Genomic DNA, 21,801 nt, shown 5'->3' with positions numbered 1-21,801 from the left:
TCGGACCGGAAGGCGTTGCAGAGGGTCGTGAAAACTGCCCAGCGCATCGCCGGAGCACCACTTCCTGCCATAAAAGACATCTACAGGAAGCGGTGTCTGAAAAGGGCTGGGAAAATCATCAAAGACCCCAGTCACCCATCACATGGACTCTTCACCCTCCTGCCCTCTGGGAGGCGCCACAGGAGCCTCTGGACTAAGACCACCAGGTACCGGAACAGCTTCTTCCCCACAGCTGTCAGACTCCTGAACTCTGCCTCCTGACATCTGACCCACGTTAAACTCATGGACTGAACATACACACACCCACAATGGACAACTGTACCCTCAAACACAATAATAACATGGACTGAACCACCACTCACAACCACTAGCACTTTATATAGCCTCTGTAGAAACTATCTACACCCTCACTTATCTTAACTGCACTACTGTATAGCTCTGTGTAAATAATCATTCTGTACATTCGATAATCTTTAATCCTACAACTGTTTACAACTTGCATAGTTCCCATTTCTGTATAGCTGTATATCTCAGATTCTGTAAAGTTATTTATTTCATATTCTGTATAGTTTTTCATATTTATATCCTGTTCATAGCTTGTACTCACTACAGCCTGTACATACTTATAGTTATAGAATATTCACAACATACTTCATACCGTGTACATTATAACATACCATAATAGACCCATTTCTGTAATATACTCACATATCTATATTATTGCTAATATATATTGTAATATATCTATATCACTAAAGCACTTCTGGATGGTTGCAAACTGCATTTCGTTGCCCTGTACCTGTGCATGTGCAATGACAATAAAGTTGAATTCTATTCTATAATATATATATATATATATATATATATATAAAATTTAAAAAAAAAACACCCAGCACGCCCCTGCGGGCGGTTTATCCTTCAAGCTCGGGTCCTCTACCAGAGGCCTGGGAGCTTGAGGGTCCTGCGCAGTATCTTAGCTGTTCCCAGGACTGCGCTTTTCTGAACAGAGATCTCCGATGTTATTCCCGGGATCTGCTGGAGCCACTCGCCTAGCTTGGGAGTCACCGCACCTAGTGCTCCGATTACCACGGGGACCACCGTTACCTTCACCCTCCACATCCTCTCGAGCTCTTCTCTGAGCCCTTGGTATTTCTCCAGCTTCTCGTGTTCCTTCTTCCTGATATTGCTGTCATTCGGAACCGCTACATCGATCACTACGGCAGTCTTCTTCTGTTTGTCTACCACCACTATGTCCGGTTGGTTAGCCACCACCATTTTGTCCGTCTGTATCTGGAAGTCCCACAGGATCTTAGCTCGGTCATTCTCCACCACCCTTGGGTGCATCTCCCATTTTGACCTTGGGACTTCCAGGTTATACTTGGCACAGATGTTCCTGTACACTAAGCCGGCCACCTGGTTATGGCGTTCCATGTATGCCTTGCCTGCTAGCATCTTGCACCCTGCTGTTATGTGCTGGATTGTCTCTGGGGCATCTTTACACAGCCTGCACCTGGGGTCTTGCCTGGTGTGATAGACCCCAGCCTCTATGGATCTTGTACTCAGAGCTTGTTCTTGTGCTGCCATGATTAGTGCCTCTGTGCTGTCTTTCAGTCCAGCTTTGTCCAGCCACTGGTAGGATTTCTGGATATCAGCCACCTCCTCTATCTGCCGGTGGTACATACCGTGCAGGGGCCTGTCCTTCCATGATGGTTCCTCGTCTCCCTCCTCTTTCTTGGGTTTCTGCTGCCTGAGGTATTCACTGAGCACTCGGTCATTTGGGGCCATCTTCGTGATGTATTCTTGGATGTTCGTTGTCTCATCCTGGACTGTGGTGCTGACACTCACTAGTCCCCGGCCTCCTTCCTTCCGCTTAGCATACAGCCTCAGGGTGCTGGACTTGGGGTGAAACCCTCCATGCATGGTAAGGAGCTTTCTTGTCTGTGTGCATGTCTGAAGTTTAGTCTCCGACAAGTGAAATGTTCAGCTGGGTTAAGATCAGGTGACTGATTTGGTCATTCTTTACTTTAATAAACTCCTGTGTTGCTTTGGCCATATGTTTTGGGTCGTTTTCCATCTGCTTTATGAAATACCAGCCAATCAATTTGATTGCATTTAGCTGGATTTGAGCAGACAGTATGTCTCTGAACACCTCAGGAGCTCATTGTGTTGCTTCTGTCATGTGTCACATCATGAATAAACTTTAGCGTCCCAGTGCAACTGGCAGCCATGCGCGCCCAAGCCATCACACTGCCTGTGCTGTGTTTTACAGTTGATTTGGTATGCTTTGGATCATGAGCTGTTTCACACTTTCTCAGTACTTTTTTCTTGCCACATTTCTGGTAGAGGTTGATCTTGCGTTTATCTATCATGAGAATGTTTTTCCCAAACTGTACTGGCTTTTTTAGATTTTTTTGTTTTTAGCAAAGTCCAGTCTAGCCTGTCTATTCCCGAGTTTTATGAGTGGCTTTCACCTTTCAGTGAACCGTCTTATTTACTTTCATGCAGTGTCGTCTTCATGGTAGACTTTCATATCCATACGCCTACCTCTTGGAGAGTGTTGTTCACTTGTTTGGCTGTCATGAAGGGGTTTCTTTTCATCATGGAAATGAGTCTGGGATCATCCACCACTGTTGTCTTCCGTGGACGTGCAGGTCTGAGTTTACCAGTGCCGTGTGTCTTTCTCAGGATGTTCCACACTGTAGATTTTGCCTCTCCTAATATTGTAGCAATTTCGCTGATGTTTTTTTTCTGCTTCAGGATGGCTTGTTTCACCTGCATGGAGAGCTTCTTGACTGTATGTTGTCTGTTCACAGCAAAATCATCCAAATGGAAGCACTACACCTCAGATCTAATCCCGACCTTTTGTCTGCTCAATTAATAATGAAAGAAGGAAGGAATTTCAAACACCTGCCCATGAAATAGCCTTTGTCAATTGTCCAATTACTTTTGTCCCTTTAAAAAGTGGGTGACACATGTTAATTAGCTGAAAATCCTAAACACAGTTTGAATGTGGATACCCTCAAATGAAAGCTGACATGGACACACTTAGTCCATGTCCATTATATAACTATAATTGGAAAATGTTTTGATAAATAGGTGAAAGATTTATGGTACTAACTTTACATACAACAAATTATTTGTGATTATTATTATTATTATCAATTAAATGATTTATTTATTTAAATTTAACCAGGAACTGAGCTTTCAAAATATATAATCTCTCTGTCCTGGGCGGCCATGGTAAACATCCTGGGAAAACTATTTCAAGTATTAAGTATGAACTGTAAGGACAACATTTTTCCTTAATATTTGGTTACCTCTCTTTACATGAATACCTATTGTGTGTCAAAGCACTGAGTTTTGTGTAATATTTCAATATCTTAGTGTGTGATAGATCTGCCTGGTAAAAATATCGGAAAACAAAGAAACACTAGGTGCATGAAATAACTTGAGTTTAATAAATTCAGCATTTATTCGATTCTATTACACTCTAATGAGCAGAACTATGTGAGGAAGTCAGTAGTTTGTTTAACAAAAAATTGAAAAACTCTTTAAAGTAACCATATTTTAAAAAGGAAACTCTTCTTGTTTAAATGCTACTGTAGTAAATAAAATATAGAAGGCAACTGTTTTGTTATAATCTGTCACTTCAATTTGCAGAATAAACTTTCACCCTCTAAATTATTCATAGCTTTACAGAAAAAAGGCCAAATGTCTAAGCACATGATTTTATCTATATTGCCTGTTATTCTAACAGCCCGATCACCGTGTCAATCAGCTTTTCCACTTCCTGTGAACTTGACCTGCTGTTCTCAAAGAGAACACACCTGTTTCCACACTTTTCAACTATTTCTTTCAGACCGGGTTGGCAGGAGTGAAGGAAATCCTTCAAGGTGATTTCTGCCTGCTGCAGGTCGCCTCCTCGTGTGAACAGGATGATTGTTTTTTCTTTAACTTTACTCCCAAAATCTTTTTCTAACTTTTCCATGATGTCTCTCTCACCATCTGTAAATCTGCTCACATGCATCACGAGTACATACACACAGGGTTCTGACCCACAGAGCTGTTTACACTGTTTTACATGTTTGTCCCAAACTGATGCTTCAATGTCATCATCAAAGATATCTGGGCTATCAATCACACGTACACGTAAGTCCTTCATCTTAGTTTCTGCCACCTGGAATTCTGTGGTGACCGGCTTTGAACTGGGTTTAGACATGAAGCTCTTCTTTCCGAGGATGGTGTTTCCACTTGCACTCTTTCCAGTTCCAGCCATTCCCAGTAGAACAAGGTTCACTGTGGTGATAGCACGCTTTCCTGTATTGATATGTACAAATAATAATGGAAAGAAATCAGTTGGTATCCTACCTTAAGAATGAATAAATGACAAAATAAACATGTATGGTTTCTTTAAATTCAGCTACGTTGTAAAAACATGCATCTTACTTTTTAAACTCTTCTTGGTGTGTGTAAATAATTCTTTGCTAAAACTGCCAACTGAATTAAAAGGGCATAAAAGAATTTTGTCAGTTTTTAATGACACATCTGGGATCATGTGAAATATTCTCATTCACGGAACAGCACAACTTTTTGTATTTGTTGGTAAGACGCTCCTGAGAGAGATGTGAGTTTACCTGGCTTTGTTATGTCACTGTGTGATCTGGACATTGTTTGTGATTCATAGTCAAACCTGTAATTTTGTTACAGAGCAATTATAAACTCAGCAGGCAGCTGTTTACTGTTTTATAAAAACTTAATTATTTTTATAACAATAATAAAAATGCAAACCTTCTCTATAAAATACAAACATTTTATAGTATCTGTGTACAGAGCTAAAATAAAGAAAATACTTCAAATTGTGTTTGCATGAAGTTAACAGTCACAGTTCAACAAGTCTCAAATTTCACCTTTGCCTCTTAGAGCCTGGCACCAGTAGTCTGTGTTTAGCCAGTTTGTCCAGTTCACTGAAAAGCTGCTGGATGGTGCAGGATGTGAAACAGTAACCTGAGGGTTCACATGTCAGTGGCAGCACGACTGTGAACTCTTCTCTTGGTTTTCCAGTTTTCTTACTCAAATCTTCTATTTGCTTCCCCACATCTTCTGGTGAAAACCCATCCTCTACCACCAACAAGCACATGTCACTGTGGGAATTCTCAGAAAATAGTTCCTGTATGTCATCACAGAATAAGTACAAGTCAGGTGTACATGTGATCTCATATGTATAATTCTTATATATCTCGATGTTTTTGAGAATCTTTCTCGTGGGTAGCACAGACAAATCTTTCCCCAGGATGTTGGTTATTAGGGCTTTCTTCAAAGACTCTGTTTTTCCAAAGACAACAACTGAAATCTTGTCTGTAAAAATAGTGAATCACAGTTTTATTTTTTGATAGTAACAACACTATATATAAAATTTAAACATGTGATTTCAATAAATATTTAGTAGATATAAAAGTGTTGCTTTGACTTGGATTATGCTTTTTAAAAATATAACATTACAGAAACAGTGACAGTAAACTTACTATGAGACATGCTGCAGGCAGAGGCTGTGTGGATGTCTGCAGGCTGTGACACTCTCTGTTTGTTTTATATGAACCAGTTATGCAAATGCTGGAGGTGTGTCAAAGTCTGCAAATACTTTCTTAGCAGTGCAGCAACAAGACTGAAAAAAAATTAACACAGCCTTGAGATGACAACATCTGTGATATTGTGGGGAGAAAACCCCAGTTACATGACGCCCTATGAGCAAGCACTCTGTGACAATGGAAGTATTTACTTGTTTGTAACAGGGGAAAAGAGTGACTTCTTCTTATCACGTTGAACAGAATTACAAAGTTGAAATTATGAAAAGTGAAGTGAATTATGTTGTATAAATGTGACTATTGTAATAAAAAAAAAAACCTTTTGCTACAGCGATGAAGGGAGGAGGGGGGGGGGGGGGGAGGGAACAGTAAGATAAGCTCAAATCAGATGATGTCACAATAGATGATTGGATACTGGTAACGCTGGATGTTGGTTGTGTCAGAGGATGAACAGAGACCCTCTGCAGATAAAAATTAGTTTCATTGGGTCATCGCAGACGAGTCAAGGACTGGTTCACACAGTGCATTTTTGCAGCAAGAAACAGTGGATTTGGTCTTGTTTTTCCAACCCACTGTGGTTCTCTCTCTGTCTCACTAAAACCTAATAGAAACCATCTGTAGGTATTTAGCAACAGTTTAGATTTAATTATTTAAAATTTACTTAATAAAGTGTCCTATCTTCAATTAATTAAAGTCACAATTAAAAGTTTATTTTGTGGACATTTCCTGTTTTTGGTATGACTATTTGCAACCACCTTATTGAGGTTCTAATAGGTTATTATAGCTTCTAAAAATTCAGGTCCCTGGGACTTATTTCCCAGGCCAAAAAAATTAATCCTTCAGTTCTGCACAAATTCTACACAAAGACTTTAAAGTTCTTAGTGAGTTCATGGAGTAGTGTTTCCAGGCATCCCAAAGAAGGCATAAAAGGCCCTGGAAACAATGACGTGTCTATTTTCATTACCCTGAGGTTTGTTACATGGAATACATGGAGTTGGTTTCATTAAAAGACTTATTGATTAAATGACATTGTCTTTCTACAGGAAGCTCATATGTCCAAATCATCTGCACACACATCCACCTTACCAAAGTTCCCTCACACCTTTTACAGTATAGCTCAAGGAGGTGTAGCTATATTGACAGTGTTGGGGAGTAACAGAATACACGTTCTGGCGTTATGTATTTAAAATACAAAATATGAGTAACTGTTACAGTTACTGTTTTAACTTGCCTAAAGAAACATATTTAACATATTTCAACGATGTCTTCTCTGTGCAGTTAATGAATTGTGAAATAAAATATGTCATATAGCCTTTTACAAGTCAACAATTGCAAAAAATAACTTAAAAGCCTCTGGAATTAAATAATGTTACAGAAATAATGCCTCATCTGCAGAAGAAAAATTACCAGTACTGGGTTGGTACGAGGGAAATTTATTTTCCAGTTCGTCTGAAAAGATGGACTTTCTTTTAGAGATCTTTTAAACATCATTAGGCGCGTTGCTGCATGCTGTCTGTCCCGTTTGTGAGCGCAAAACAAGCACTCACAAAGCATCAACTCGGGGATGACGTCACAAATATCTGTCGGAATATAGGGAAACCTGGGCATTTTTATCAAAACATGAAAAGAGGACATGTCCGGGGAAAAGACGACGGTTGGTCACCCTAGGTTGTCTGCTATCTATTTTTGGTAATTCCACACTGGTGGAAACCCAAATAAAACACACATTAAGAGGCTCTAAAGCCTGGGTCTCAATCTCGCGACCTCTACTTGCAGCCCGCCTAGTGACGTGAAGAAATATTTTTAAAAATTATTGTTCAAAACATTATTCAATATAAAGGCAACAGGCAGAGTGTTACAGGCATAGCCCTAAAGAATGTAGCCTCATGGGCAGTGTAGCCCAGTTGTAAGTAATCTATTGAGACTCGACTGTACACCGTGTTCGTGTTTTCCTCTGAAACAATAAGTTCCGTTGGAGCAGTCTTTCAACGCCTCTCTCTGTCTCTCGCTAGCAAAGTTGACCCAGACAACAAAGTAAAGCTAGTTTTTGGTTACGAGCCCGACATGAACCCGACGTAATAGCCAGAGGTCCCTTTACTACGGTTGGGAGCCGCGGACCTGTTTTAATTATGCGCGGAATAGTTTTCTATACATAGAATTTTCTATATGAAAGCTGAGACTCTACATTATATCCATGTCCATTATATAACTACAAATGGAATAGGTTTAAGTAGGTTTAAGTAGACAGGTAAAAAAGATTAAAAATAAATAACTAAATATGTATTTCCAAATACATATGGAACTAACTGTATGGACCAAATTGACAACGACTCGTCCTTTTTTCATCACTTCTTTTCTTCACTTTTGGATCACTCTGAAACCACACTTATAATAGGAGGAGACTTCAATCTGGTATTGAATCTAGAAATTGACAGGTTCAGTGAGTCAAAAGAAGTGCCAGACTGCAGACATTCTTAAACAACATGTGAGTGATTTAGGTCTTTGTGATGCTTGGTGTTCATGTCGCCTCTCAGGGATTACACATTCTTGTATAGACTACTTTTTAGTTAACAGATGGATTACAAGAGATATTACAGACACTATCAGCAATCATTCACTGAGTCGAACTCTCTGAGACAGAAAAGAGTCAAAATAATACCTTACTCTTCTCATAAGAAAAAGAACAAACACTTGTACTAAAAACAAAAATGTAATCTTTAGAATCTGCTTCCTCGCCACAAGAACATATAATTAACACCATGAGAAAACTAAAGCTAGAATTAAATGAAATGAAATAATTAACAGAAGAACATGGTTATTGTTGCAAATCTGCAATTGGAGAGCTTTGAACGTGGTAATAAATTTAGGAAATTCCTTGCTAATGGGTAATGATCAATAAATAAAAACACAACTGTTTATTCTATTAAAGAGTCAACTGGGAACATTACTCATGATCCACAACAAATAAATACATCTTTTTATGAGTTTTATGAAGCTTCACAGCATCACAGATTATTCCCTCCATCATTGCTTTTGAAGAATTTCTTAGCAATATAAATCTACAGAATTTAAATGATGAACAGATTGTAGCTCTGGATCCACCTGTGTCAATGTCTGACTTCCATGAAGCCATACAGCATCACCCAGACAATAAAGCCCCAGGTCCGGATGGTTTTCCAGCTGATTTTTATTTTAGCCCATGCTAGCTGGATATGCTGGTTTTAACAGGGAGCCAATGAAGGGAAGCCAATAGGAGAAACATGCTCTCTCTTTCTTGTTATGAGTGGCTGTGTGCAGACAGGAATAGGACCCAAGGTGCAGACTCAGGAGACAGTCGTGAACTCAAAACAGCTTTAATGTAAAACTCAAAATATAACATAACTGGAAAAAATCTAAATAAACTTAAACCGGAGGACTGACAGAACACACAGCTAGGTAAACGGTAGATCGCAACCCAGACACAGAGAAACACAGGGCTTAAATACACAGAGGGAGCAATCAGGGAATGAGTAACAGGAGGGAAACACAGCTGGGGCAAATCAGGCCTAACGAGACAAGGGGAAGCGAAACCAGATACATTAACATCAGACATGGACTTTCAAAATAAAACAGGAAACATGACACAGACTGAACTAAAGACACAGACTCGCACGCACTGTAACAGAGGGAACAGAGACGTGGGACCAGTGCAGACACAGACACTGACTGGACACGGGGATATAGCAACTGAGGATACACAGAGACGCGAACTAGACAAGGGGATACAGCTGACAGGGGAGACAGAGCAACTAGAGAAGACAGAGACAAAAACCATAAGACAGAACTCAAAGAAACCAAAGACTAGAAATTATAAATAATATAATAAACTCAAAATCCTAACATTTCTAGTCTCTGCCAGTACTCTTGCTGCAGCATTTTGGATTAACTGAAGGCTTTTAGGAAGTTTTTAGAGCATGCTGATAATAATGAATTACGGTCGTCCAGCCTAGAAGCAAGAAGTGCATGAACTAGATTTTGGGTGTCACTCTGAGTCAGGATATCTCATATTTTAGAGATATTTTGCAAATAGTAGAAAGAAGTCCTACATATTTGTTTAACATCTGCATATTTTAATTATTTAAATTTTCACTGAGTCTTTGCAAGTGTTCGATCCACAAACATCAAATGCTCATTTTTTTTTTGCTATGATTACTGTATGTATTCTTATTACTAGTGCTATTATTGTTAGATATAGGCTTTTTCAAAGGTATGTTTGAATCACCAAAGGGTCTCTGTTACTTGAAAAACCTTTGGTCAACATTGAATATTTACCAAACTTCATTTTATTGGTGAATTTAACATGAATGATTTACATCAACAGGCTATAAACAGAAACACAATAAGAGACAAACTCCATGCACCAGTTTCAATAACAACCGAATTCATAATCAGTCGCTGATTAAAGGCTGATTTTGACGAAGGCAAATAAAAAGGGAAACAAAAGAAAACATTTCTAACTGAACAGTTCAGGCTAGTATTTCATGCTCTGTTTATATCTTTCTGTTTAACAACTTATCATATCCAAGCACTTCATAGTGTTATCATTGCTGCTGTTCTTGGATCATCCTGATCACTTTCTCCATTAAAATTGCCACTTGATGTGATGTTGGCCTGCTGTTCTCAAAAACAACACACCTGTTGTCACACTTCTGAATTATTTCTTTCAGACCAGGTTGGCAGGAGTGAAGAAAATCCTCCAGCTTAATGTTTGCACAGTGCAGGTCGTCTCCTCTGGTGAACAGGATGATTGTTTGTTTTCTAACTTTGCTTGCAAAAGCTTTTTCTAGCTTTTCTATTATGTTTCTCTCACCATCTGTAAATCTGCTTGCTTGCATCACAAGTAAATACACACATGGTTCTGACTCACAAAGCTGTTTGCACTTTTTTACATGTGTGTCCCAAACTCGTGGGTTGATGTCATCATCAAAGATGTCTGGGTTATCAATGACACGTACATGTATGCCATTTATCTTTGATTCTGCCACTTGGCACTCTGTGGTGACCGGCTTTGTACTCGGCTTACACTTGAAGAATTTCTTTCCGAGGATGGTGTTTCCACTGGCACTCTTTCCCGTACCGGTCATTCCCAGAAGAACTAGGTTCACTTTGGTATCAAAGTGATTTTCTGTGTCAATGAAGAACAAAAATAAGTGACAGTGAAATAGAAATAAATATTCTTTCCAGATCTGAAGAATAATCATCTACAGCTAAAACACTTACAAGACTTTTATCTGAACAGTTAAATACGCATTTAAGTATACACATAATTATATCTGCATGCAGTTCGCATAATTACACCATGCTATTCCTGCACAAGAGACTCTTTATCTCAATATTTTAACTTCCTGATTAGATAAAAAGTAAAAAAAAAAATGTTAATAATAGAGATAAAAATTTCAAAAAATGTCCCACATTTGAAACTATGTACGGGGATAGTGTAGGGCTCTTTGTTACATCTGCCACTTTTATAAAAAGGCTAAATAAATGTTTTTGACATACACATCCACACACAGAACACGACAATATTGTGAGATACTGCTGATAAAGCTGAGTCTTGCCTTCCATCCATTCATGTTTGCTTCTTAAACATGAATTTAAGCTGAGGTCTCCCAAAGCTGTCATAGATTGGGGATCTGCAGCAGACCTGTAATATAACAGAACTAAATTAACTCACCAGGAAACTTTGTTTTTTGGGCAAAAGATCTATTATGTTTGAAACATTACAATATATATATATAATAATAATAAACCTAATAACTAATGAATTAATATGATTACTCAGATTAAATAAAACACTGTTCTTCTTATGCAAACTTATGTGATATCATAAATATTCATTATATGTTACTGATTTTTTAGGTTTACCTCTTATGACTTAACCCCCGCTGTTTGTAAGGCAGTTCTCTGTAAAGCTGCTCCATGGTCATATTCTTGAATGGGTACTCTGTAGGTTTAGAACTCAAAGGCAGCACAACTGTGAATGTATCTGTAGGTGTTCCACTTTTCTTGCTCAGATATTCTATCTGATTCCACACATTTTCTACTGAAAAGTCACATCTTACCACCAACAAACACATGTCAGGGTCTGGATTCATAGCAAATTGTTGTTTTATGTCATCACATTGCACGTCCAAATCTGGCATGCATGTGAAAACATATGTCTCGTTTTCATATATCGTGGTTTTTGTTAGAATCTTTCTTGTGGATAGCACAGATATGTCATCTTCCAGGATGTTGGTTATTAACGCTTTCTTCAAAAACTTCCCATTTCCCAGGATGACGACTGAAATTTTGTCTGTGAACAAACACAAAATCCTTTTTCTCTGACACTGTTTAAGAGCAACATTTTCTCTCTACTGCTACAAAATTCAATCATTAAAACTGTTAAAAAAAACAGCTATAAAGCAAAGAAACCTTTTCAAATAAACTTACCTTCAGACATATTTCATTAGTCTGGTGTGTCAAAACTCTGCACGGTGTCTTCTGCAGGCTGTGCTGCGCTCTCTCTTTATTATATGTACCTGTTATGCAAATGCTGGAGGTGTGTCAGCTGTGGAGCTATAAATAAACCATGTGTTGAAAAGAAGCTTTAACATTCTTCTCGCTCACACGTGCAGTGAAAACAGTGACATTAAGATGGCTAAATTTCCAGCAGGTAAGACTCAAAGTTAATCTTCTGTCTGTATGATTGTTTTTTGTTGTGTATACAGGTTAAATCAAGGTTGTAATTTGTGTTTCAGGTCCTGATTTGAGGATTGTGATGCTTGGAAAGACCGGTGTGGGTAAGAGTGCTGTTGGAAACACCATTCTGGGAGACAGATATTTCAGATCTTCTCCTTTATCACGGTCAGTGACTGAGGTCTGTCAGAAAGGTGTGACTCAGTGGGGTAACAGGGTAGTTAGTGTTGTAGACACACCAGGGATCCTGGACACTGCAAAATCAAATGAGTTCATCAAAAGAGAAATTGTGCGTTGTGTTGAAGTCTCCTGTCCCGGTCCTCATGTGTTCCTGTTGGTCATCCAAGTGGGTCGATTCACCAAAGAAGAGAAAAACTCAGTAGAAGCCCTGCAGGAGCTGTTTGGCCAGGCTGCAAATCAGCACATGATCGTGCTGTTCACTCGCGGTGGTGATCTTGGAGGCATGACCATACAGGAGTACGTACGTGAAGCTGAGGAAGGACTTCGCCGCATCATCCAAAGCTGTGGAAACAGGTTCCACATCTTTGAAAACACCAGCAAAGACAGAACGCAGGTGGTGGAGCTGGTCAACAAGATTGATGACATGGTGGCAGCAAATGGGGGCAAGCACTACACAGATGCCATGTACAAGGAGGTGGAGGCTGCAGGTATCATGGGACTTAAGGCTGTTCAGTATGAGTTCCTTGAGGCCCTACTGAAGCGTATTCAAAAATTTTTTCTCATTCTTCACAGAGATTAAACTATTGTAATGAAGAATCTAGGCTCAGCATGTATCGATTAGGAGTCTCTGACACAGACCTACGATGTATATTGCTGTGTAGCATCAATAAACTTGGATGTATGAAAAAAATGTAAAAAAAATATTTTGATGATGTTGTTTTGCTTCTTGGTGTTTTGGTACAGACAAAAGCATTTTAAAATAAATAATAATCACAATATGAGCTCTGCTTCTAAAGTATATTTTGTCTTAGGTGGATCTGGTCCAATTTGTAGTGGATGTGTGATCATGACAGTTTATTGTGTATTTAAAACTTTGCACTATGTAAATTCATTAATTAATGTATTATGCATTAAATGTGAATTGTGTGTATTCATTATCACTGTAAACTTCATTAGAAATATAGTGCATATATTTAATGTTGACTTTTCATTAAGTTATACAATTAACCATTTATAAATGTTTTGAAAATATAGGGTTAAGGGTTAGGTTTTGGACAACATCATCATGATTATGTCAATAATAAAATTGATAAAATTGATATCTTTTTCTCTTAATATTTTTTTCTATTTTTCTATTTTTCACATTACAACATGGACAAACACATTTTTCAAAATATATACAGTGGGGCAAAAAAGTATTTAGTCAGCCACCGATTGTGCGAGTTCCCCCACCTAAAATGATGACAGAGGTCAGTAATTTGCACCAGAGGTACACTTCAACTGTGAGAGACAGAATGTGAAAAAAAAATCCATGAATCCACATGGTAGGATTTGTAAAGAATTTATTCGTAAATCAGGGTGGAAAATAAGTATTTGGTCAATAACAAAAATACAACTCAATACTTTGTAACATAACCTTTGTTGGCAATAACAGAGGTCAAACGTTTACTATAGGTCTTTACCAGGTTTGCACACACAGTAGCTGGTATTTTGGCCCATTCCTCCATGCAGATCTTCTCGAGAGCAGTGATGTTTTGGGGCTGTCGCCGAGCAACACGGACTTTCAACTCCCGCCACAGATTTTCTATGGGGTTGAGGTCTGGAGACTGGCTAGGCCACTCCAGGACTTTCAAATGCTTCTCACGGAGCCACTCCTTTGTTGCCCGGGCGGTGTGTTTTGGATCATTGTCATGTTGGAAGACCCAGCCTCGTTTCATCTTCAAAGTTCTCACTGATGGAAGGAGGTTTTGGCTCAAAATCTCACGATACATGGCCCCATTCATTCTGTCCTTAACACGGATCAGTCGTCCTGTCCCCTTGGCAGAAAAACAGCCCCATAGCATGATGTTTCCACCCCCATGCTTCACAGTAGGTATGGTGTTCTTGGGATGCAACTCAGTATTCTTCTTCCTCCAAACACGACGAGTTGAGTTTATACCAAAAAGTTCTACTTTGGTTTCATCTGACCACATGACATTCTCCCAATCCTCTGCTGTATCATCCATGTGCTCTCTGGCAAACTTCAGACGGGCCTGGACATGCACTGGCTTCAGCAGCGGAACACGTCTGGCACTGCGGGATTTGATTCCCTGCCGTTGTAGTGTGTTACTGATGGTGACCTTTGTTACTTTGGTCCCAGCTCTCTGCAGGTCATTCACCAGGTCCCCCCGTGTGGTTCTGGGATCTTTGCTCACCGTTCTCATGATCATTTTGACCCCACGGGATGAGATCTTGCGTGGAGCCCCAGATCGAGGGAGATTATCAGTGGTCTTGTATGTCTTCCATTTTCTGATGATTGCTCCCACAGTTGATTTTTTCACACCAAGCTGCTTGTCTATTGTAGATTCACTCTTCCCAGTCTGGTGCAGGTCTACAATCCTGTTCCTGGTGTCCTTCGAAAGCTCTTTGGTCTTGGCCATGGCGGAGTTTGGAGTCTGACTGTTTGAGGCTGTGGACAGGTGTCTTTTATACAGATGATGAGTTCAAACAGGTGCCATTCATACAGGTAACGAGTGGGGGACAGAAAAGCTTCTTACAGAAGACGTTACAGGTCTGTGAGAGCCAGAGATTTTCCTTGTTTGAGGTGACCAAATACTTATTTTCCACCCTAATTTACGAATAAATTCGTTACAAATCCTACCATGTGAATTCATGGATTTTTTTTTCACAATCTGTCTCTCACAGTTGAAGTGTACCTCTGGTGCAAATTACTGACCTCTGTTATCATTTTAAGTGGGGGAACTTGCACAATCGGTGGCTGACTAAATACTTTTTTGCCCCACTGTACATGTACAAATACATGCAAATTCTATTCATTTAGTTCCTTTAACTGGAGCTCTGTTAGTTAAACAATGTTGAATTGAACAGCTCAAAATCAACATTTCATTTTCCATGAGAGATAAGGTGCAACTTATGAGTGAGTTTTTCCTCAAAAATTCTTTATTTTACTACATTTATATATTTGGGATGTTTAGTTATTTAGATTTTAATTTAAATTATTCATTGGGCTATGTACATATTTTTAAATGCCAAAAAGACAATACCACTGTGTTAATAAAAAGGAGAAAAAACTAATGAACTCAAAGAGAAGATATTACTGACTGTAAAAGTCAAATGTGGATTTCTCAAAGTGTAGTTCAGAATTAGGTTTTTCTATTATTCAGTATTTAGTTGATCTATTTTGAACTGACAAAATGACTCAATATTCTATGTAAATAAAAGAGGTGACATTTATAATTTAATGGTTTGGTCATTTAGTGTTTGAATCTTAATCATTTAAAATTTCTCTCCTGAGAAATAATTTCCTTACATCGTTTTTAATTTTAGAAACATCCTGGCTCAGATGACACTGAAAAACTAGTTCATGTATTTATTATTTCTAGACTGGACCACTGTAATTCTTTATTATCAGGATGTCCTAAAAATTCACTGAAAAGTCTTCAGGAAGAGTGATTATACTGGCTTCCCTTCATTCCCACTGTTGCCAAAGTGGTTGTTCATTGGGGTCATATGTTTGTTGAGTTTTTTTTCTGTCTTCTCAGTCTTCTTTGCATTGTAGAGTCTCTACCTTAAAATATAAAGCTCCTTGAGGTAACTGCTGTTATGATTTGGCACTGTATAAATAAAAATGAATTCAACTGAACTGAATAGGGACCGTTTTCCTCATTCACACAAAAGTTTAGAAATAAGATTCAAGATTCAAAGCGTTTATTGTCATGTGTGCAAAGAAAAAGCTTTTCTCTAATGAAATTCTTTCCCTGCTGTCCACATGCAGATGCCCGTTAATATGTACAAATGGATAAAATACAAATAGGATTAATAAATAAGTGGAAACAAAAAAAAGAAAAGAAATTGAAGTGTTAAATAGATTCAATTGCAAAAGAGTTATGAGCTTAATATGCTGGTTTGATATGTGAGATAACCTGATGTGCAAAAATTAACATTAATGTTAAAATAGGTCAGCTATTCTAAAGTCAGTAAATAAGCTTAATGTAAAAAAGCAGAGCTGGATTTTGGTTACTTAAGTACATGTGTGAAAGAATGCAAAACCTAGTCTTACTTGACCAAACAGCTGGCATTAGCAGTATAATGATGTCAGTGCAAAGTTTTCACTTTTTGAGGGCTTATTTTAATTTGAAGAAATGCGATTTTGTTCTGTATTTTAGTGTTGGACCTGAATAGGTCAGTTGAGGTTCGTTGATTGATCACATTTGTCAATCTTGAGCTTAATATATTTTAAAGGAGACAAATCTGAGATCTGTTATATAAAAAGTATTTACTTCCTTCACACAAGAAGGAAGTAAGACACCTTTTAAACCAAACAACAAGGTTTTCACACTTGAACACGTTTCTGTAAACAAGGAAACCAAAGTTTCCAGAGATTTCTGAGATCTCTATCAGGTTCTGTAAGATGTTCCGGTTGCATTTTCTTTTTTACATGAATTAGATATGCAAAATAATGACAAGGAAATGTAGTCCTGTCAGTTCCAACAGAGAACAGGATGTATGAATTTTTAGGATCTGATAAGATCAAAACAAAATCCTCTCTATCTTCCATGTCTAGTTTAATTGGATGCATTCCAAATGTGCCTTTTTAAGGGGAATTTTTTCTGTCTCTCACACCCTTGAAACCATAAATATAAAAGGAATGTTTTAGATGCCAGGGTTTGGCAAAGATGTAAATGCAGGCCTCTCAGAAGGAAAGGACTTGATGAAAAGCAATATTTTACTGCTGATGTAGATCCAAAACCAAACAAAGTGCAAAAGAGAAATCCAGAGCACGAGGAACAGAAATGTAAAGTCCCAGGAAACGCGTGTTTTCATTTTCTTGAGGAACTCAAAAAGAGTAACTCAGGGAAGAACATGAGAGAAAATAAACAGATTTCTCAGTAAAGAGGAGACAAGACTATGAATAGACATAATATTGATTGGAGAAAAAGCTGATGAAACTGACGGCCTAGGGGTCAAGGTCCACCCAACCACTGCGTACCACCCGCAGGCCAACGGGATGTGCGAGCGTTTCCACCGTTCGCTTAAGGCTGTGTTCCGTGATTCTCTCAGAGATGCCAACTGGGTGGACCGCCTTCCATGGGTTTTACTGGGGTTGCGCTGCGCGGTTAAAGAAGACCTCGGGGTTTCCTGGCTGAACTTGTCCTCGGTCAGCCTCCCCGGGTCCCCGAGGAATTCTTGCCCGAGAGTGCACCCCCCGTGCTTCGCTCCCTCTGTGCTGTCTCTCCGTCCCCCAAGAGACTCGTTTTCTGTTCCTGGCCCAGTGCACCATTTTCTGCCCGACACCTTTGTTCCGAGGTCGTTGGACTCTGCAGTTTGTTTTCGTCAGGCATGACGCTCATAGGCCTCCGCTGCGTCCACTGTATGACAGCCCCTTTAGGGTTATTCAACCGGCCGGAAGCATTTCCTTTTGGACTTTGGGAGTCAGCAGGAGGCTGTTTCTATTGACAGACTTAAACCGGCACATGTGCTTCTGGATGATCAGGTGGTGCCGGCTCAGGCCCCCTGCTGTGGCCGTCCGCCTTCCACTGGACTGGACAACTCTGCTTCTTCCTCTGGGAGCGCCCCCCACCTGGCGGGGCCCGAGCTATCTTCAGGTTTTCCTGACCGCCCATGCCAACCTGGTCCTCAGGCTCGTTTCTCCTCAGCCAGCTCTCCACCTCCCCGGTTCAGCCGTTCTGGACGCTTGATTAAAGCAAGGGTTCTGGACTAGGGGATGACCCTACTGGGTGTTCGGGGGGGGGGGGGGGGGGGCATGTGTGGTTGACCACTGGAGGGCTCCACTCACACCCAGTTCTCAGGAAGTGTTGTTGCTATGTTTTGGAGGGAAAGGTATTCAGTTGTGTGGTGACGAGTAATAAACGAGGAGTGTTAATCGAGAGCTCTCGTGTCGTCTGTGTTTACTTCCACAATGTCAATATAGTACGAGGTTCAGTTAGCTTTGCACAAAAATAGAAAAGTCCTCCAACGACCTACTTTTTGCTTTCTTATTCTGAGCACATTTATGAAGCCTTTACTTTTTTATTTTTACTTTAGCCAGGAATCACAATTTGAATCAGTACTTCAACTTTTATTGGACTATTTTTTAACAATGGTATTCTTACTTCTACTTAAGTGCAGTATGTCTGTACTTTTTCCACCTCTGTAAACTACTGAGAGACATGAAAACACATACAGTACTGTGCAAGAGTACAGATCCAGCCTCATTTTTGTATTTTGAAGTAATGAAATGTACAAACACAAATAGAACACGTTATATAATGCAAAAACTGATTGTTTTGCTGCCATTTGTTCAATTCATTGTCAAAATGATCCCACAAGATCTCCAACACCACTGGCTGAAATAAAGCTCTGAAACATGATGATTCTCTATCATGTTTCACAAATTGTTTGCAGATACTCACTGTTGTACCTCGCTCCTGACCCCTGACATACTGATGACTGGAATCAGAGATTTTCTGATTCACAGATTTTCAGTTCAGTTTTTGTTTACTTTGTTTTACCTCAGCCTTTCTAATAGTTTCCTTCCACTTCTGATGAGGCATCACAAACCAGTAGATTAATCAACTCAAGGGTCAGATGCATCGCTGACATTCTCTGTGTGGTTATTGTGTCTTAAGGGCATGGCTTTTAGTTTCTGATAATAGACTGTAGGACAAGCTAGAGGTGATAGGGCTGAAGATGTTAATATTCTCATTGGGAGGAACAGAATGTACAGGATTAGAAATGAGGACATCAGAGGGACAGCTCAGGTTAAACAGTTTGGAGACAAAGTTGAAGAGGCAGGGTTGAGATGGACTGGACATGTGCAGAGGAGGGATTGGGTTTATTCTGGACAAGGATGGTAACTGTGGAGCTTAATGTCAATCTCCCAGGCAGGAGGAAAATGGAAGACCACATAGAAAAGTGATGGATGTAGTGAAGGAGCCAATGAACAGAGTTGGTCCCAGACTAGGGCATTTGCAAACACAGTCCTTGGAGACTTCTTCCTGACCTCATCTGTCAACGTATCACCATTGTAAACATGATGGGGCTCAAAACATATCTCTGATGTAATCCTACCCCACCTTGAACCCATCTGTCATTCCTAAACCTCACCATTGCCGCGTTGTTCTCATACACATCCTGCTCCACCCTCACATACTTCTCTGTCACTATTAACTTCCTCATACATACCACAGTCCCTTTCCTGGTACCTTATCATATGTGTTTTTAGATCCACAAAGGCACAGTGCACGTCCTTCTGGCCTCTATACTTCTCCATCAACACTCTCAAAGAAAATATTTAATTTTCAATTTCAATTCAGGGAGGAACGGCCATCTGCCACCACTGGTTAGAGAAGGAAGACAAGATAAAAGACATGCTGTGGAGCGAGCCAGAGATTAATCACAAGTATGATTCAATGCAGAGAGGTGCATGGACACACAATGAGTGAGAAAAGTGACTGAAGAACAAATAGTCAGTGTATCACATCTCTTTTGCTCTTTCTTGGCATGAAACAATAATGCTGCTCACTGATCATCCACTTCAACAATTCTTTCCCATTACCTTCATTATAGTTTAATGATATGACTGAGAAGGTACCGAAGATTAGCTTCTTGGATGTGGGAAGATTCCCGGTGCCTACGACCAATTCATCTACTGTCACCTGGTGCCGACGCTACACTTCAGTTCCCAACCCGGAATCTATGGTCCGATGGCCCCATGTTCACCTTGCGTCCCTCGTTCGACCGCAGTTTTGATGGCAGATGTGACGTACCACTATGGATATTAGCTTCAGCTAGCCCTGAAGTCACCGCCTGGTGTAACAGGTGCACACAGGTGTTTAATTCAAGTGCCACTGCAGTCAGCTGTTGAGTGCACCAACCAAACGTCATCAATCAGGTTTGCCCTGCTCAACACTCGCTCAATCACAAACAAATCGTTTATTTTAAACGATCTTTTTATAAAGGAATCTCTCAACGTCATGTGTTTAACTGAGACGTGGCAACAAAACGTGGATTATATACATCTGAAGGAAATTTGTTCGACTGGCTGCTCCGTCATCGGAACTCCACGTCTTTCGGGACGTGGCGGAGGTCTCGCTGTTGTGCACCAGGACAGATTCACATGCAGACTGATGAACTCGGATTCCTTTACCTCATCTGAACTGCAGATGATCAAGGTCGGCTCTTTGCTCACCTTTTATTGTATTTTAATCTACTGACCTCCTGGCCCTGCCGGAGTCTTTTTAACTGAATTTAATGACCTCCTGTCATCCATTATTAAATTAGAGAAGGTGGTAATGTTGGGAGATTTTAACCTTCATATTGATGATACATCCTGTAATATGGCTGCTGACTTCATGACTATCACAGAGTCTTTTAACTTTATGCAGCATGTTTCTGGCCCTACACATGTAAAGGGTCACACATTGGACCTTGTTTTCTCCTTGGGTTTAAATATAAATGACATTCGTGTGGAAGATGTCCATGTGAGTGACCATAGCTGCATATATTTTAACTTAACTTTAACCCAAAATAACGATTGAAAGGCGAATCATAAACCTGAACGCCGGCAAAAGGTTCTCTGTCATGTTTGACGCTGAAATGACTTACAATGATTTGGACTCTCTTGTCTCATCCTTTAATAACCAGTGTAATTCTATTTTAAACATAGTGGCACCTCTGAAAAAAAGTACTGTCATACGTTTGAAATCTCATCCTTGGATAAATGAAAACATTCGTAATTTCAGGAGATACTGTCGCAAGCTGGAACGTTTGTGGAAGGCTTCCAAGCTTGAGGTTTATAAGTTACACCTTAAAGAATCTATCGTCTTACTAAATGACATGTGGAAAAATGCTAGAACAGAGTATTTTTCACACTTCATAGCTTCAAAAAAGAAATACCCCAAATTCTTGTTTAAAACAATTAAGAGCATTGTTTCTCCTGATGCTCCTTGTGCACCAGTTCACTCAACGTCCGAATGCAATGAGTTTATGAACTATTTCAGAAATAAGGTCATTGCCATCAGGTCTAATATCTGTCCATCATCTTCTCAATATCAGACTTTCAACTTGCTCTCCTCTGATACTTGGTCCTCTTTTACTCCTGTTACATTACAAGACATCAGAGGCCTGCTTTGTCATATAAAACAGACTTCAAGCCCCCTTGATGCCCTTCCATCTTCACTTTTCACTAGTGTATTTGATTCCATTGGCCCCTGTATTGTGGAAATGATAAATACTTCTCTTCATACTGGCTCAGTCCCCAGCTTCTATAAAAACAAGCTATTGTTGAGCCAATATTAAAGAAACCCCAGCTGGATCCATC

General features: G+C 39.6%; 3 protein-coding genes and 1 long non-coding RNA gene across 4 annotated transcripts; 1 reads left to right on the top strand and 3 right to left on the bottom strand.

Moving 5' to 3' along the window:
• Positions 1 to 3,513: 3,513 nt before the first annotated feature.
• Positions 3,514 to 5,206, bottom strand: LOC112431711 (GTPase IMAP family member 1-like). The gene is made up of 4 exons (XM_024800424.2): positions 4,908 to 5,206; positions 4,635 to 4,690; positions 4,447 to 4,497; positions 3,514 to 4,317 (listed from the first exon to the last, which is right to left on the bottom strand). Exons 1-4 carry the CDS (start codon positions 5,135 to 5,137, stop codon positions 3,746 to 3,748), a joined length of 909 nt encoding a protein of 302 aa, XP_024656192.2. The 5' UTR covers positions 5,138 to 5,206; the 3' UTR covers positions 3,514 to 3,745.
• Positions 5,207 to 9,916: 4,710 nt separating this feature from the next.
• Positions 9,917 to 10,822, bottom strand: LOC101466799 (GTPase IMAP family member 7-like). Its single transcript, XM_004572934.3, has one exon. The coding sequence runs from the start codon at positions 10,820 to 10,822 to the stop codon at positions 10,163 to 10,165; it is 660 nt and encodes a 219-aa protein (XP_004572991.2). The 3' UTR covers positions 9,917 to 10,162.
• A 361-nt stretch (positions 10,823 to 11,183) lies between these two features.
• On the bottom strand, positions 11,184 to 12,096 carry LOC112431715 (uncharacterized). The gene is made up of 3 exons (XR_013100368.1): positions 12,054 to 12,096; positions 11,487 to 11,916; positions 11,184 to 11,265 (listed from the first exon to the last, which is right to left on the bottom strand). It is a non-coding gene; the product is annotated as an uncharacterized LOC112431715 (long non-coding RNA).
• Positions 12,097 to 12,228: 132 nt separating this feature from the next.
• Positions 12,229 to 13,294, top strand: LOC112431714 (GTPase IMAP family member 7-like). Its single transcript, XM_024800428.2, has 2 exons — positions 12,229 to 12,276; positions 12,362 to 13,294. Exons 1-2 carry the CDS (start codon positions 12,258 to 12,260, stop codon positions 13,057 to 13,059), a joined length of 717 nt encoding a protein of 238 aa, XP_024656196.2. The 5' UTR covers positions 12,229 to 12,257; the 3' UTR covers positions 13,060 to 13,294.
• Positions 13,295 to 21,801: the final 8,507 nt, after the last annotated feature.

The sequence above is a fragment of the Maylandia zebra genome, linkage group LG9 (genome assembly GCF_041146795.1).
Source record: "Maylandia zebra isolate NMK-2024a linkage group LG9, Mzebra_GT3a, whole genome shotgun sequence".
Lineage (NCBI taxonomy): Eukaryota > Metazoa > Chordata > Actinopteri > Cichliformes > Cichlidae > Maylandia > Maylandia zebra.
This window is presented reverse-complemented; position numbering and strand designations above follow the sequence as displayed.

What these genes read in the sequence shown, in the direction of transcription:
- LOC112431711 (XM_024800424.2), bottom strand. Translation starts at nt 5,137, where the DNA reads ATGTGCTTGTTGGTGGTAGAGGATGGGTTTTCACCAGAAGATGTGGGG. An exon ending in CAGTGACATAACAAAGCCAG is followed by an intron (nt 4,498 to 4,634) that starts GTAAACTCACAT and finishes CTTTTAATTCAG; the next exon opens with TTGGCAGTTTTAGCAAAGAA. An exon ending in CACCAAGAAGAGTTTAAAAA is followed by an intron (nt 4,318 to 4,446) that starts GTAAGATGCATG and finishes ATATCAATACAG; the next exon opens with GAAAGCGTGCTATCACCACA.
- LOC101466799 (XM_004572934.3), bottom strand. Translation starts at nt 10,822, where the DNA reads ATGATTATTCTTCAGATCTGGAAAGAATATTTATTTCTATTTCACTGT.